The sequence below is a fragment of the Nothobranchius furzeri genome, chromosome 17 (assembly GCF_043380555.1).
Source record: "Nothobranchius furzeri strain GRZ-AD chromosome 17, NfurGRZ-RIMD1, whole genome shotgun sequence".
In the NCBI taxonomy this organism is placed as follows: Eukaryota; Metazoa; Chordata; class Actinopteri; order Cyprinodontiformes; family Nothobranchiidae; genus Nothobranchius; species Nothobranchius furzeri.
The window spans coordinates 56,753,044-56,770,494 of NC_091757.1; the positions used below are offsets into that span (position 1 = coordinate 56,753,044).

Consider the following 17,451-nt stretch of genomic DNA (forward strand, 5'->3'; position numbering starts at 1 on the left):
ACAAACACGTATTCTGGGTATTTCGGGCTGTTTATTTTGTATTTATGTGCATTTCTTTTCTCTGGGGTTACTTAGAGGTTTTTTTACCTGCATTGGGACGACCTGTAATCCAATAAATCTTTCCTGACAAACTGAAAATAAACGGAAGATAAAGACGGTAACAGTCTGGTCCTTGAGCAAAATCCACGACCAAGCCTCCTCCAGAGGCAAGTGCCTGTCCTGAGATCTGACCCTCATCACTACTCGGAGGGTTTCTGCATTCAGACGCATCCGTGCACAAACTCCCGCCCGTCGCATCAAAGAGAGGGGAGACATGAGATGGGCTTTGTCTGGTGCAGTTATGAGGCTCGTGTGTGTGTGTGTGTGTGTGTGTGTGTGTGTGTGTGTGTGTGTGTGTGTGTGAGATCATTAAAAACCTGTTGAGTTTTCTAGTTTGTCTGCCTGCCTGCTTCCTCCCCGGCGTTTGGATCCTCTCCTCCGCTCCACTCACCGTCCTGACCCTTTGTGTTGCACATTAAAAAAAAAAAAGTCAAATATTTAAAAAGGACAAATAAAATCAGCAAAAGTAAACATTTCTGGTGGTGTGTTTTAAAAGGTGATGCTGTAAAGAATCAATACAGAAACTTTATACCTCCGTCATCATCGTCATCAACCTCCTGAAACGGAAAGTACATATTTGAGCGGAGCCCTGGGGGGATCACGTGACCCCCGCAGCCAGCGCCATCCATCAATCCGTGGAGTTTGTTTCTGCATGCTGAGAATCTGCTTCGTTTTTTCTCCAGAACAGCTTTCTGATTGGCTGTGGGGACCCGGAGCCCGTTATATAAGCTCAGCAGCCTCAGCAGAAGGTGTGGAGGTGAAAGTGTCACACAGAGGAGACGAGATGCTCACACAAAGACAGACAGACGTGGAGAAAGGTGAGGTCGTTTTTACTGAAATGTTGTGTTTTATTGTTTATGAGCAGAAAAAAACTATAATAAAGACGACATGATCAGGATCATTTCTGATGTTTACTTGTTTATTTTCCCCAGCAATCCTCACCACAGCCGCTCTTCTTCTGCTGACCAGAGCAGGACAATCTGCATCGCTGACAGGAAGTTCTGTCACCTCCGCAGCTCCTCCTGTCACAAACTCATCTCTGACAATGTTCCTCAACAGTACGTGTCTTCAGGTCGAGCTCTGAGAAGTCCCTCTGGGATTAAGAAAGCGTCTTTGGATTGAATGAAACCTCACAACACAAAGATCCTGATGATTTATCTGAGTCTGCACAGTTTAAGATCTGTTTTTTGGTTTACAAAAGACCATCAGTGAGACGGTTGTGTTGCTAATCAGTCCAGTGAGACACCATAATGATAAATAACAGACAGGTTTTCATTTTGGGGAAAATTTGAATTTATCAGCAAAAAACTTTTTTTATCTTCATCACACATTTGTGCAAATAAGTTCAGTTTAAAATGAATCAGTTTGGGATTAAATGTTCTGAAGCTTCCTCCTCCTTTCCCTGCAGGCACCGAGGAGCCACCTAAAGTCATGCACTCACACAGGGGATGTGGAAGCAACTACTCTTCATATTGCATGAATGGTGGCGAGTGCATGCACCCCCAAGACAACAACAGGCCTTTCTGCAAGTGAGCGGACATTTAGATAAGATCAGAGCAAACATCACTTCTCCTGCATGTTGGCTCAGGTTCTCATCAGGAATGCACTCAGAGCTCTTTTCTCTCTTCTACAGCTGCAAAGAGTCGTTCTCGGGGATTCGCTGCGAGCACGACGTGATTAAGACCTACATGCTGGACAACATCGAGCCGATGATCGGCATCATCTTTGGGGCTTTCATGGTCCTCGTCTTTCTGGCGATCCTCCTCTACTGCTTTGCTTACAAAAGGTGAGCTTCCTTCTGCAGCCTGCAGAGTTTAAGACTTACAAATTAACAGGACAAGGTAAAAATGATCATTTAAAATAAATGTATGTTTTGTTTCTTTTCCAGGTGCACGCATTCGACACCTCTGATAAAGCCGGCCCCGTCTGAGAACTCGGTGTGACCCGGCTCTCTGGAAAAACAGCCCTTTTTTTACTGTAAAACACCAAATTATGGAAAATTCTAAGAATTTTTACATGTTTTAAAATAATAAAACAAGTACAAACAGCCACAATGCCCTTTGAAGAACAAAAGTGTAAATTTTGCTGTATTTTTATATTGAAAAAGTTGTAAAATGTTGTCCTTCATAGAACATCAACATTTATTTATTGTGATGCTAAAATGATTAAGTTATTTAGTTTTCATTTAATTTAAACTTGCTAATAAATGTATTTAAAATGAAAAGAGCGGTGTTGTCTGAATTCATGTGAAAACAACCGTTTCTGTGGTTATTTGAACAATAGCAACCACATATTAGACCCACTGGGTTATGAAAGAATTAATATTTGATCATCTATTCATTTATTTAAAGGGACGATCCGCAGTTAAACCACGGGAGAGCTGATTCAAAGGTTAAAACATCCTCTAAAATCTGATTAAGCATGTGAGAGTTCAACGTTTCAGGCATCAAAACCACAAAAACCATCAGAGGATCCATGAGTCATGAGGAGTCTCACACTTTTATTTGAATCTGTTAAAAGCTGGAACTGAACACACAATTTGGAGTATTTATTCATTTTAGGAAACTATTTGTTTTATTTGCCTGACTCGATTAAATTCTGCTGGGTTTTAGTGGCTAAACATCCTTTAACCCCCAGAGACCCAAATTTAGAAAACAACTGCAAAATCTTTTTTTAACCGTTCACGTGTTGTTGTAGGCCAGATAAACGGGCCTGTTCACACATTTAACAGCCAATAGTGTTGCAGAACTGAACAATAGGACCTATCAGCAATGTAAATGTGGTTTTAAAAAATGGGGAAGGTTTATTTTTGTAGACTTAAATCTGATGTTGTAATATTACAACCGTGGGTCTCTGGGGGTTAAAACGATCTGGTCTTTCTCAGCAGATCTTCATGATAAGGATTAAAGGCTTGGCCTTCAGATTTGTGAGAAACGCAGTAAAAGAGAAGAAAAAACATGAGGGTGAAACTCGTGATTCATTATTTGGGTAAACTGTTGGTTGTGAAGAGTGAAATGATCTAAATCGGGAGTTTTTTTCACCACACCCACCGCAGGATGGAGCCCACGCGGATGTCAGCGCGCACCTTCCGCTATATCTGCTGGGCCAGTCGGAAGCGCCTCTGCGATCCAGACGCGTTCCTCCTGCGGACCGAAGAGCCTGCTGTCAGCGATCAGACATGTGGAACATCAGAACCTCAGCCCTGCTCCCGCTGCTCGGTAAGGTCTGCTCTCATTCACAAATTAGAGGCTGAAGCTAAAATGATGAAGAAGACTCTTGTTCCGGCTCAGGCAGGCTGGGACATGAAGGAGTTGTGTGGACGTTGCTTTGAGGTGACTGCATGCGTCCCAGCTTCTTCTGCTCTCCACACAGCTAAAGGTTACAGCCTGACATTAAACATGTGAACTGGATCTGGTGCACTGAAAGATTTAAAGGTGGAGCGACCAGTTAGAATGAAAATATGTTCATTTATGTTGTCAGGCTCAGATTTTATTCCATGAAGACAACAAATGATCAGAAAATCTCTTCTACGTCTGTTTATCGTCTTTATTTTTTACTCTATAGCAACATTTTCCTGAATTAACATGAAATTATACTGTTGCATATATCTTTATTTAGTTTTATCACATTTTTAAATGACCAATGAGATATTTAAACGTTTTCAAGCAGTTTTTATGTCAAAAACTATTTTAGAAGATCTGGTTATCATTTTACTGCAGAAAAACAACAAAACATGTTAAATGACTCGTTATTACAAATAATCAGTCATTTTTGTAAGCAAACACCAACTATTGTGTAATATTTTGAATAGTTGAGGCTTTCCTCCAAGTTAGATTAGACAGGACTCTTGTGTCATAGGTGGAATATTTTACTTCTGGATGCATCACGATTTGGATTAAAACTCTTATTTCTAACTTGTCCAATCACATTCTTTAAATTATAAGAAAAATTGTTTAAATTACTGCAGGAATTTGAATTTATCCCCTTAAACGCTCCAGATCTCTAATATTATATATTTCTGAATAAATGCTGTTCAGGTTTAAAACTTTCTAATTCAGATTGTTGCCTAACCCACCTCAAACACAAATGAATGACTTTCCTATGATCCTGAATGCTGGAACAGTTTTCAGTAAAGACTCAACGCTTCAAATCAGACCAGAAACTTGAGTCTGGAACTTTTAGAAGCGGAAACGTGTAAAACCAGTGGAAGTAGCACAGGTATAGTCAGCATGAGTCACTGGTTCCTGACCCAAACAGGCTGAGCGAAGGCGTGAGAGTCATGCAGAAAGGTCTCTTTGTTACTGAACTCTGACTTTTTTACACCAACACCAAAACCTCCGTTTTAAGTTTCAGTGGGATGTTGGTTTTTGTTGTTGGGAGCATCAGCTTTTTCCCACATGCACCTTTAATGTGATTTCCTGTCCTTCCTGCTGGAATGTGGGCGTTCTCAGACGTCGTCCATGATGAGGTTGTGCAGGTTTGTACAGGCCAGGCTGCCGAGCCTCATCGCAGCCTGCTGGAGCGTGCTGTGACGTTTCTCTATTTCACCTCAGGATCTTCCCTTAAAGGCGTCTCTTATCTCTTTCACACTGAATGTTGCTGTTAAAAAGGATCGACTCAGTAGATGTGTTTTACGTCCAAAAACACAAACGGTACTGATAAATGCGCCGTGCCATGAATTCAATGTTAACTATGCAACAGGAGGAGCGTCGTCCTGGTGTGGAGTTGTTTTAATCTTTCGTTCCATCAGCCAGAACAAAACAAACCTGGTTTCATGTCAAACTAACTGATTTGATGTTTTGAAGAAACTTTTGGATTTCTTGCTTTTCATTTTTGGGTTTTCTACCAGTTGTGCCAAAAATATGTTTAAGAACAATAATGAGATAAGCGAGAATTGCATTTGACCCAATGAGCTTAATGAGTAAATGTAAATTTGAGATAGTTTGTATACGTGAGTGATTAATAACGTCTCTCTGCCATTCTACAGGTGTTGTGCTGATTTGGCCAAATGTGTTTACCGAGAGTGTTTCCCACAACCTGATCACGTCAGACAGCTCGTCCGTGTCTCAAGGTATTTATGAAGAAACTGGAAGTTTAGAGGAAAATAAACCTCTAGACCAGGGGTCCTCGATTATAATGGTCCGAGGGCCACTCACAGAAAAGACCCAGAAGCAAGAAGGCCGGGGGGGGGGGGGGGGGGGGGGGGGGGGGGTCTCTGCTGCTTGCTGGGGCCCCCTAATCGTCTCATTTTGACGCTTGGTCACACGCATGGACGTAATATGGGGGGGGGGGGGTGACAGGCGGGACATGTCCCCCCACTTTTTCCAAAGTCAAGTTTTGACCCCTGCACTTTTTAACCAAAACAATGTTACGCTATATGAAATTGACACTGGTTGAGCTCTGGGACCAAGCGGAAAAGCCTGTTTCCCATTAGAGTATACTGTAAAGAATCCCCCCCCCCCCCCCCCCCCCACACACACACACACACGTACACACCCCACACTCCCGTGTCCCCCCCACTTCTAAAGTGAAAATTACATCCATGGCCACACGCGTCAGTATTTGACGCTTTGGGTGTGGGAATGTGTTGGTAATGCACTCTCCTGTCCGTGTGACCCTCATGTCCATGCTGTCTCTGGAGGAGCAGATAGGAGACAAGACCTCCTGTAACCTAAAATGAACCAAAGCTTCCTCCCAGTTTCTCTTCAAGCTGAACTTAACATCAGTTTATCATCATGAAACAAAAGAATAAAGTGGAACAAGAACTTCTATCTTCTATTTCTCTCTCCTTTTAACTTCTCCGTGTCGCTAAATAAAAGAGACAGATGATCACGCTGCAGCCGCCGTCACTGACCCCGCCCCCTCCCCAAGACCGGATCTCCCGACATCACAGCACTCGGTCTAGAGGATCTCTTTTAAATGTGTTATGTTAATGAACAATGTAAGAAGACATTTAACCCTTCAAACCCCTAACTGGATTTGGCAAACTTTAACAAGTGCTGATGGCCTAAATGACTCATAAAGGTGGACAGGTGAGTCACCGACTCACATGGTTCAGTAAAACTTCAAGTGTAAAGAAGTGATTTAAATGAGAGGTTTTAAAAAGCAGCTGAATATGTCCAGTTAACATGGATGTGTTTATTAAACAATAAACAACAATAAAAGATGAATTAGTGGGCTGGTGGAGATCTGAGTCAGGTCACTGGCATCAAATCCAATATGGCTACCCTGTGCACAAAAGTTCATGGTAGCTGTATCGATAAAGTTCTTACTTACACACACACACACACACACACACACACACACACACGCACACACACACGCACGCACGCACGCACGCACGCACACGTCTGTCTTTCTGTCAAATCCATTGACTTCCATTTATTTTGTGATTGCACCATGCCTAACCCTAACCCTAACCCATACCCCAACCCTAACCATAACCAACGCTGATCTACTCCCAACTCTAACTTTAACTAAAGCTAAATTCACACTATACCTCTAACTCTAATCTGGATTGCATCACATATATAAATATTAAAATGTTCCTTTTCTGTCTGTTTCTGATCTTCCTGCATCTCCTCCCAATCCAGCAGAAAAACTGCTACCTGGCTTCCTATATTTGACCTCACGAGTTACTTTTGAACTAAGCAGTTCAAAGGGATCTTTCGACCGCAGAGATTAGCACAGTGCACGCCGGCTGCGGCAGTGACATGAAGTCATTGAAGCGCTAGACAGATGATGCGCTCCGCTCTGCAACAGTGAAGCACAGCAGGCACAAATAAAAGAGAGAACGCGCCAGAGGATATGAGCCGACACAAACGATAGTGTGTTAATAATATATTTTTGGGATTTTTGTTTGAATGTTATTGTGGCCGTGCGCAGGATGCAGCTGCCTGGAGTGCATCGACGATCAGCACGCTGCGTCTTCTGTGCTCAAAACAATCCCTGGAGAGTCCACATAGGTGTATGTAATAAAGGTAGAACCAGGGTCTTTTTCTGGGCTCCCCCTGGGTGTGTAAGTTGAGGGCTTCCAGGGGAGCCGTCACCCTTTCAAGTAAGGCTCCCCTTAGCTCCCCCATAATTTGAACCCTGAGGTGCGGTTTTAGGATCGTAGAGCAAGATAACCATCAATGAGATTGCTGTAGGTGGGCGGAGCTTCCCTCCAATCACTTTTAGGGGTGCTAGGATTCAGTTTAGGGCTAGAAACGCCAATGATCCAAATGAAGTATTAGGATTTGTACCTTCATCACAATCCTACCAGATCTAGTCTCATTCATCTCTACCACCCCCTGGTGGAGAGTCTACAGATGAACAAGTGTCAAAAAAAATTTTTCAATATTTTTATTAAACTACATAATGGAAAAAAATCATGTATTTTCATATAAATGTTAAAGAGAAATTTTAAAAGTGATTATGATTATTATATATTTTTACTTTAAATGAACAGTATACATCTATCTGTCTGTCTGTGTACCCTCACAGCCTTGACAGAACCGTGGAAAGACAGAAAATCATCATGAACGTCGTGTATGAATTGTATTAAGCTTCAGGGATTCCTACTAAAACGTGTCTGCTGCTGTTGTTTCAGCTGAGGGAGAAGAGCGCCCCCGTGTGACGAAGCGGTCCTTTGAGAGCTGCGACAGCACGTTTGACCACTACTGTCTGAACAACGGCAAGTGTATGCTGCTGTTGGACATGAACGAACACCACTGCAAGTATGTGCGTGTGTGTGTGAGCGTGTGTGTGTAATTACTCCTTCCTGATCACATGCAGTCATTCACACACACACCTGTGTTTGTGTTACAGGTGTGGGACTGAGTTCTCTGGGTCCAGGTGTGAACATCTGAATTTTGTTGTTCAACCTTTGGCTGAAGGACAGATCATCTTCATCGTTTTCTGCGTGATTCTGCTGACGCTCGGCCTGTCTGGAGCTCTGTACCTCTGCTGCAAGTGGTAAGGATTTCATCTGGTTCGTGTGAAAGGAGAGAACTCCTGAGAGGCTGAAATACAGGGTGACAGTTACGGTTAAAGCTGATAACGTGTCACATTTGAAGTGGAGACGGGATGGAAAATGTTATTCGTTGTACTTTTCTGGCATTTCACTCATTTTATACCTAGTCCTCTGCAGACCTAGCCTGGCCTGCCAGACTCGTCCTCTGTTTAATTCTACACACAGAACTGTCACTATTCCCATGCGGAAGCTTTGGGCTGGCTGGTCAGGCTGCTCCAGACTAGCCTCACATGCAGATATTTTTTTAATGAGAAAGTTTTAGAAACAGAGGGTAGAAAAAACATTTTAAGGTCTAAAAATGAGCTGTACTAGAGTAAAAAACTAGAAAAAACCTGGCAATGACCCAAAACAGCGATGCTTTAAATTTCATGTTTTAAGTTTTCAGCTGACAGCTTGTTCAATCAAATAAGTATTTCTGTTATGTTTGCAGAGCTGAACTGAACTGTTCGTTCGTTTTCATAAATATATCTAAGAAATTCAGTCAAACAGTAGAAATATGTAAAAATTGTGTTTTTTGTGACATGGCATTATTGTGTGCTAGCATGTGGGCCTCTACTGCCTTTTTACACACAAAAGACTTCACCCCAATACCCCATCCATCCATCTTCTGTCAGTGTTTGGTTTTAGGAATTATCGATCTAAAATTAGCCATTTCAAAAAGTTCCCTTTTGTGATGTCACAAACAGAAATAACAGAAAACAACCACCTCTCATGTGCAAGACTGCTGGAGGAGCAGTAGCTCTACCTCCAGCCCCTCCTGGATTTTAGAGCTCCTCAGCTTATAGCAGCCTGTGTGAGGGTGGGTGGGCGTGGCCAGCTCCAGCTTGTTTTCTTAAAGTGACAGAGCCCTGAAATAGCTCAATCTGGAAGTTACTGAAAATGTCAATATTAAAACTGCTGAAGTGGCTTTATCGCTAGGGATTTAGTGCAAATAACATCATAAGTAACAACAATTCCTTGTGGTATATGGAGATAACATTCTGGAAAAAGAAAACCAAAGTTTAGGGAAACGCACTAAAAAATTCAATAGGAATATTGATTTGGATAAAACCCTGCTCTTTTTAAACAATGAAAGGGAAGTTCTAGACTTTTGCAAAGCATCTTTGATGAGGATGAGGAAATGTTCCCAAGTAATGGGCACCTAGGTAAATATTATTGTGGGGTAAAATCAAATTAAAACTAATTGTTACGGATGATTAAAAAAAACAACTGGTGTTTTTGTTGTGATTATGCTCTAACGTGACTCATCCGTGATGATTGTTTAAGCAGTATCAGAATAACAAGAATCTGGGAGGGTTGTTTTGTGGGGCAATTAGAGGTAATTACAAAAAAATCTCAAAAACAAGAGTGAATGAGTTGTTCAGAAACTTCATTCTCAAGCAAACAGCAACAGAACAGAAGAGATTTAATATGAAATTGCAGATGATGGAAATGGATGCCGATTTGTGCCTAATGGATGCATTCCAAACTTATATGCATTGAAAAATCATGATCAGGTCACAATGACATGACTTTTTCTTGTTTCAAGTCAAACCTCAGGATATTTAAAGCACTACTGTAATGGACACCGCAGGAAAGTCATAATAAAAGTTTTGCTCTTCCTTCAGGTACAAACAGAGCAAATTCTCACAGCAGCAGAAGCAGCCGAGTTACAAAGTCGTCCAGGCGGTTTGAAGTGACGGACACCCCCCCCCGTCTGCAGCGGCTGTTTCCAAGATGAAACGTTTACGACACAAAGGTGTTTTCAGACCAGCTTCCCACTGGTTTTTCACAGCCTGGCTGCTACTCACCGCTCATCACCATCACGCAGGAATATCATAAAGAGATTAAAGGAGACAGCTTTGTGGGCGGAGCCATTGTCTTTCAGCTTTAACCAGGTCTTAGGTTTCATCACCCTTTTGCTCTCTGTAAAGATGAATGGTGAGAAAAACACAAAGCCGTTTCTGGTTGGAGACCATGAATTCATAGAAAATAACACAACAGGATGAGGAAGAAAAGAGCAGGGAAACTTTAGAAGCGCTGTGACGTCGATTCTCCTTTCATCCATTTTATTTACCGACCTAAATTCAAACCAATAGTAAACATGGAAATGTTCACCTGCCTGATATTTTTATTTATAGTTCGCTTCGGTCTTTGTATTTATTGTAATTATTTTTTAGGGTTTTAAACACTAAAAATGACCAATAAAATGATTTATTACAGAGTAGATCAGTGACTGACTTTAAAGGTTTTACTGGCTTATTTAGTCCGACTTGTAAAACTTATTACTTTTATTATTATCATTATTATAATATTTACTAAATTATTTTCAGCTCGAAAAACATAACTTTTCAACTTCTGTGTCTTTTTTCCTTTAACGTAACACTGAGGAGGTTCCTCTGCCCTACTGGTTGAAAGTGGAATTACAACTGCCGTAAATAGCCCTGCTACATCCAGCTGTAGCTAGCACTAACAACGAGCTAACAGTAACACGAGCTAACTAATACGAAAATAAGCCACGAAGTAAAAAGATCCACACTGTTGGACAAAAGCCAGGTCACCATCGGTCTGTGGTTGTACTCAAGCTGGTGTCCATGTTCACTTCTCTGCTTCTCCTCTAAAGACACTACTCTCCTACTTTTACTTCCAGGCTCTGCCGTGTTCCTCAGTGTTTCTCACGTCTTGCTTACGAGGACGCGGTCCTTCCTGGGTCAAAGAAAATGATTAAATGGAACAGACTTGCATCACGTGGCTTCCGTGGCAGTCACGTAAAGTCACGTGACACGGGAGATAATGTTATATTTTATACGCACAAGTTTCAACATAAATATATAACAAGCCTTTTACTTTTTAAATTGTGTATATATTTGTTAAATTAAACATGTAAGCGAGTTACTACCTGCTAGCCACCGAAGCTGAACCCACTAAGCAACTAACCGACCATTTTATTACACGTCAGCAGCTAAGAGTGACTTAAATGGGATCGGAACGTAGCTGCATTTGTAGCACAAATATGTCAAATTCTTATTTTTTTATTTCATCTTTTATTTGTTTGAGGCAACGAGGGAGGTTAAGTTAATGTAAATTAATAAATATCTATTAATAACTATATTAATATTAATGTGAAAGTAATCTAAGTTATGTTTATCTTTTTGTTACAAACATTTATATATATATTTTTGGAATGTTTTTGTCATTTCTTTTATTTAAGTTCAGTGCCTTATATGGGAATAAGATGTGCTCTGCGTCTGTGATTCCGTTTATCATTTAATTTATTAGTTTAGTTTATTTCAAACAAAGAAAACATACATTTTTTTTAAATACCACAAACAGAAAAAATACATATCATCCCTTCTTCTGTGTTTGAAAAGGAGTAGGCTGAAGTGGAAACTTATATATCCCTACCCCTTTATACAAGTAATTTTTACTTGTTTACTAAATCTAACACAAAACCTACATTAAAACAAACAAAATGGTACAAGTCACCAAAAACCACCAAATTATATGGAAAAAAACAACAAAAGAAAAAAATAACATCTTTTTACAATTGATACAATTTACTTTTCCTTAGAATAAAGGACACTCACATAAATAATCTATTTTCCACTATATACTTGTTCAGAATATGTTTTTTATAATTCATTTTAAACACATTTATATTTGTACTTACTTTGATTTCTTCTTCTAAATTGTTCCATAATTTAACCCCTATTATTGTGATACACATCTGTTTTAATGTTGTTCTAAACTTATGTATCTTTAAGTTTAGTGTCCCTCTCAGGTGATATCCTCCTTCTCTCTCTGTGAACAGTTTCTGTATTTTATCAGGCATTAATTTATTTCTTACTTTATACATTATTTGTGCTGTTTTGTATTTAACCAAGTCCTGGAACTTCATTGTCCGCGTTTTAATAAAAAGTTCATTTGTGTGATCCAAATATCCTGCATTTGTTATTAATCTGATAGCCCTTTTCTGCATTGTTGTTAATGTCTGTAAATGACTTTTGTACGTGTTTCCCCAGACCTCTACACTATAGCTCAAATATGGCAGTAGCATCGTATTGTATAACATATAAAGTGCTTTCTGATTAAAAATATACTTAGCTTTCCCCAATATAGCAATGCCCCGTGCAAGCTTCCCCCTAACATATTTGATGTGTGGCTTCCAACAGATTAATCTGAGTGTAATGCTTTTATTCTAAGGTTACTGGTGTGTTTTTTTATTTCTAATTGTACTTTTTGATGAATAACAATGGAGATTAAATGCATCAGGCAGAAATGTGTGCCCTCGTCCTTCACATTCCTGAAATTCCTTCAGAATCTTTCGAGATTTTATGCAATGCTGTGAGAAAAACATGCAAGTTCTTTGGCATTTCTGTAACATTAGAGTTTAGAGTACTTCAGTGATTTACGCACACGTTTGTTTACAAACTAGACTTTTCCCTTGCTAAAATATTTATTACCACTATTCTGACATCAATTCACAATTACCTGTTTTCTTTTTTTAATCTGATTGTTGCCCTTGTCTAAACCCATTTTGTGCTTGGGTTTCGTTCCTGACATGCATGAGAATTAAAAATGTCTGAAGCTCTCCCTCAAACACAAATAAAGAATCACTTCTGTCCGAAACTGTTTCATCACTCCTGTCAAATGTTATTAATACTTCTCTGACATTGCTGCATTTATAGTTGCATCTGCAGACTTCTTTTAGATCGTCATTTACCTACATTATGTCAGTGGAGACGTGTTGATTCTAATCAAATCAGCTGCAATTGTGTAAAATAAACAAATATCAGTCAACATCAGGGCCGGCCCAAGCATTTCTGGGGCCCAGAGCAGCATTTCCTTTAGGGCTCCCCATACCAACCAGTCAATACCGGGTAATCCATATTTCCTAGCTTCACTATGGTAGTAACACACCCAGTATCACTAGCATCTTTTGTAATTAGCTTACATCATACTGGTTCTATAATGTAAACATTAGCATTAGTATCAAACAACCAAAATTATCTAATTAATTTGCATTTTTAAATGCAGAGTATCATTTAATTGTGGTATTAATTCAACTACTCGAAAGTAATATCTGAAGAAAGGAAAACAGAATTTACAGTAAACAATTTAAGTCTTTTGTTTAAAAATCTGTAACAGATGTATAAAATGTCCAATCACTAAAAAAATCAAACCAAATGACACTAAAGTAATGTATGTATCTTTCATTTTCCATGTGATATAATTGTATGTGTATAATTAGAAATTATTAAAACATTTTCTCACACTATCTTGGTGCTCATGGTGGTGCCCCGGTGGTGTGGGGCTCCAAGCAGACCCTTAACCCGCGTATGCCTTGGGCCATCTCCGTCTAATGGCGCGTTCACCTCTGGGCCAGCATGGACCGGACTGGGTGGCGTCGGTCCGGGTTCCACACCAGTAGGTTTTGTTCACACACACTTCTCAGGAACGGGGAAATCTCCGAGCACGTGGGCCATGAAGGAACTCAAAGATGTAAGCAGCGACAACCTGAAAGCGCAATAGGAGAGCGCCATTTACAAGACTGTCATCAGATGGATTTCCTACTTACCGGACAAACGACAGAGACACCCACATCCTTTGTCCAAAGGGCACTCCCTCCCGCGACTAAAGTTGGCTTAATTTTCTTTATATTTTCAGTTCAGTGATCCTTGTACTAACTGGATTGTACACTCAGTTCATGGACTGTAGTTAGATTTCAACTAGAGGTTAAGCATTGGCCTGTAGAGTAAATTAGGCCAAATAAAAGGCTAAAATGAGTTATTTTTGTAGGAATTTCATAATGTAAAAAAGTGGGAAAGCTTCATAAGATGTATTCTTCCATCTGCTCCCTTTTCATTCATGGATTTTTGGTGGAATTTTAACGTTTGGTGATTTTTTCTGCTCTTGTTTTTAATTGTTTAAATGAAAAGCATCGAATTTTTAGAAGCTAAAACAGAAGTTATACGTGTCTGGATACAGAAGCTCATGAAGTCATAGGGTCTGTATTCTCATCTGCATCTAGGTCAGGATGGTACTGATGTATCCAGAGAATATCTGGGTCAGTGGGCTGGAAAATGAGCTGGTGAAGAACAAGAACGGCCAGTCCTTCACTGCACATGGAACCACTCTTAAATGTAACATCGCACATTAATCTAGTTTAACTGGAATCAACAACCCCCTCGGCTGCTCTCGTCATCTGCCCGTTGGAGGCTGGAGTGGTGGTAATCCAACCAGCCATTGAAGCTTACGATGTCCACGCTGGACCACACTGGACCACGGTAAAAAACAGCACGGTGTGTCCCCGTGTCCATCACACCTCTGCTTTCATCAATGAACATGTTTACTGCATTGGTGGCTCTGCAGGTTAAATCCCATCACTCACACCTGGCTGGAGGTGTCACCCGTGTTCCATCACCGCTGCTACGTGAGCAACCACTTTGACTTGCATGTACATAATGAGAGGCAATGATGGACACATAGCAGAGAACTATCAGCCAGATACCAACCTGTGGACTCTCATCACACCGATGGTGTAGGGGAGCTAGCTGCACCACATTCCAGGGGGAAGAGTGTGGCTGTGCTTTGGTGGAAATTAACTGAAACTTGTGTAATTTTGGTCCTTAAAAGGAACTTATGGTTTCCAGAGAAAGACGTGAGGCGCATGGATGGGGATAAAGAGGAAAATGGATCAAGGCTACTTAAAAAAAACTCATTTTGCAAAAAAAAAAAAAAAAAGGATTTAGTCATTTATTCAAACAATCCAAAAATGTTCCCACTGGCATCTGCACAGATAAAATATTATATTTTAATACGTATGTCAGGAATGAGATTCGTCACTTGAGCAGAAAAATGGCTGTCGTGTATTCAAGACTGATAAGCTAACAGCTAATCTGAATGCTGTGTCTAACCACATCAACAAATTCTCATAAGTCATGCAAATATTTTACAAACCTTTTAAACACTTTTGTTTATTTTCATTTATACCTAACATAATCTATATGTAGCATCATGTAATGAGGATTTATTTTGATTTTTGTTTTTTAGGTGAATTTCTCAAAATAAAGTACTCTGCATATATGGTGAGAGAGGGATCTTTAGTATGGAGTGTGGTTTTAAAGATGTAGAAAAATAGTCTCCTACACCTATCTCCTTTATTAGCTTCTGATAGAAAATAGATGGTGAAAACCTAGAATTTGAAAATCCTGACAGATCACTGAATTAACATCCATGGATGCACCCATCTTGGCTCACAACAAGGAAGGCTGTTGTTGGTTTAGCATCAAGGAAACAGCAGACGTCTCAACTAGCAGAAGCTAACCGTTAGCATTAGCAACACCACCACACAGACACTCCTCCAGGCTTGTGTTATTTGTGAAAGCAAAACATCCAAGTTACAAGTCGAGGGCTGATTTCTATACTTTTATGGACTTTCCTCTCCCCAGCCACTTGGGCCAGCTCCTTCGAGGGAATCTCGGAGCGTTCCCTGGCCAGCTGAGAGAGATAGTCCCGCCAGCATGCTCTGGGTCTTCCTTTAGGTCTTATCCCAGTTATGCCTGAAAAACCTCACCAGGGAAGCATCCAGGAGGCATCCTAACTAGATGACTGAGCCACCTTAACTGGCTCCTCTCGATGTGGCAGAGCAGCGAATCTACTCCGAGCCCCTCCCAGATGACCGGCCTTCTCACCCTATCTATAAGGGAGAGCTCAGCCACCATGCAGAGAAAACTCATTTCAGCCGCTTGTATCCGCGATCTTGTTCTTTAGGTCACTACCCAAAGCTTGTGACCATAGGTGAGGGTCGGAACGTAGATCTATCAGTGAATCAAGAACTTTGCCTTCTGGCTCAGCTCTCTTTTCACCGTGACAGACCGGTACAACACCTGAATCACTGCAGATGCAGCATTAATCCGCCTGCCTCCACTTGGGGTAGAACTTCATCCCTGACCCAGAGAGGGCAACCTTTTCAGAGGGCCTGGTATCCTATACTCCTGAAGCACCCCCAAAGGGCCTTCCAAAGGAGGGGCAGTCAAAAGCCTTTCTCCAAAACCACAAAACACATGTAGATTGGTTGGACAAACTCCCCTGGACCCTCCTAAGGGTACAGAGCTGGTCCAGTGTTCCACGGCCAGGACGAAAACCACATTGCTCCTCCTGAATCCAAGGTTCGACAGTCCGTCGGACCCTCCTCTCCAGCACTCCTGAGTAGACCTGACCCGGGAGGCTCAGGAGTCGGATCACCCTGTAGCTGGAACACATCCTGTGGTCCTCGTTTTTAAATGTTTTTAACACATTTGGAGCATCTTTCATGGACACGTTGTGCAAAACTGAAAGTTACGCATGAATTATTCAATAAAATTTTCGAAACACATCCTAATTCTGGCACTGCTTGTTTTGGAAGCTCTGGATCACATTTCAGATTGGGATAAAAGCATCCGTGTAAAACGATCACATCTGGCTGCAGAATTGGTCATTTTTAGCAACCTTAGAGGCAGTAGCATCGGAAATTTTACGCTTCCTGACGGAAACGCCACGAGCCTTCTCAGAACAAAAAATCACCTAGAGATCTTTGTCGCGAACTCTCAGACATTTGTTTAAAAGGTGATGATGGATCACGCTTTTATGATTGATTTTGAAATCACGGAAAAACACTTGACTGGAGTGGCGTTAATGAGCAGCGAGCTTTATTCCATGGAGCCTGATTAGCACCTGTTCCGGAACCAATGAGCCGACTCTGGCTCCTTCATGTGTTCTTTATGCTAATGACCTGCAGCGGTGAGACGTAAACATTAACTCGCACGTTCTCTTAAGACATACTTAAAAACACATTTGCATGCACTTACACACTAAGACCCACAAACACACCCCCTCGCCGGCTTCCGGTGTGTTTCTAAATATACAACTTGTGGATCAGCGGCTCCAGAACTCAGAACCTGCTCTTACCTAATGGTTGCATAAGTACTGGCAGGTTATTCATACTCTGAGTAATGTTGTTGGTGGAAGGGAAGCCCCATTAAGCTGCATCATTGCGTGTCCTTTGACAGAACTAAGCCTTCCACGTGTACGATGTTGTTTTTCTGCTCCAGACTGATTCATGTTGTCTTTTGCCCGATGTCGTTTAGGTTTTTCACACTTTGTACCAACTTTCTGTGACGTGTGTTAAATTTTAAATAATTCTTTCTGTACTTCTGGAGGTTCATCTACACCAGGTGTCCCCAACTCCAGTCCTCGCCGGTTACCATCCTGCTGGTTTTCCGTGCTTCCCGCTTGACCACACCTTAATGGAGGGATTGAATCATCTCTCCTCACCACTTTTAACTTTGCACTGGCCTGCTAATTACTCATTCATTTCA

General features: G+C 41.0%; 1 protein-coding gene across 1 annotated transcript; it reads left to right on the forward strand.

Moving 5' to 3' along the window:
- The first annotated feature begins 3,056 nt into the window (after window positions 1-3,056).
- On the forward strand, window positions 3,057-12,022 carry LOC107394301 (proepiregulin). The gene is made up of 6 exons (XM_015973194.3): window positions 3,057-3,062; window positions 3,155-3,317; window positions 5,087-5,170; window positions 7,691-7,817; window positions 7,909-8,055; window positions 9,721-12,022. Exons 1-6 carry the CDS (start codon window positions 3,057-3,059, stop codon window positions 9,785-9,787), a joined length of 594 nt encoding a protein of 197 aa, XP_015828680.2. The 3' UTR covers window positions 9,788-12,022.
- Window positions 12,023-17,451: the final 5,429 nt, after the last annotated feature.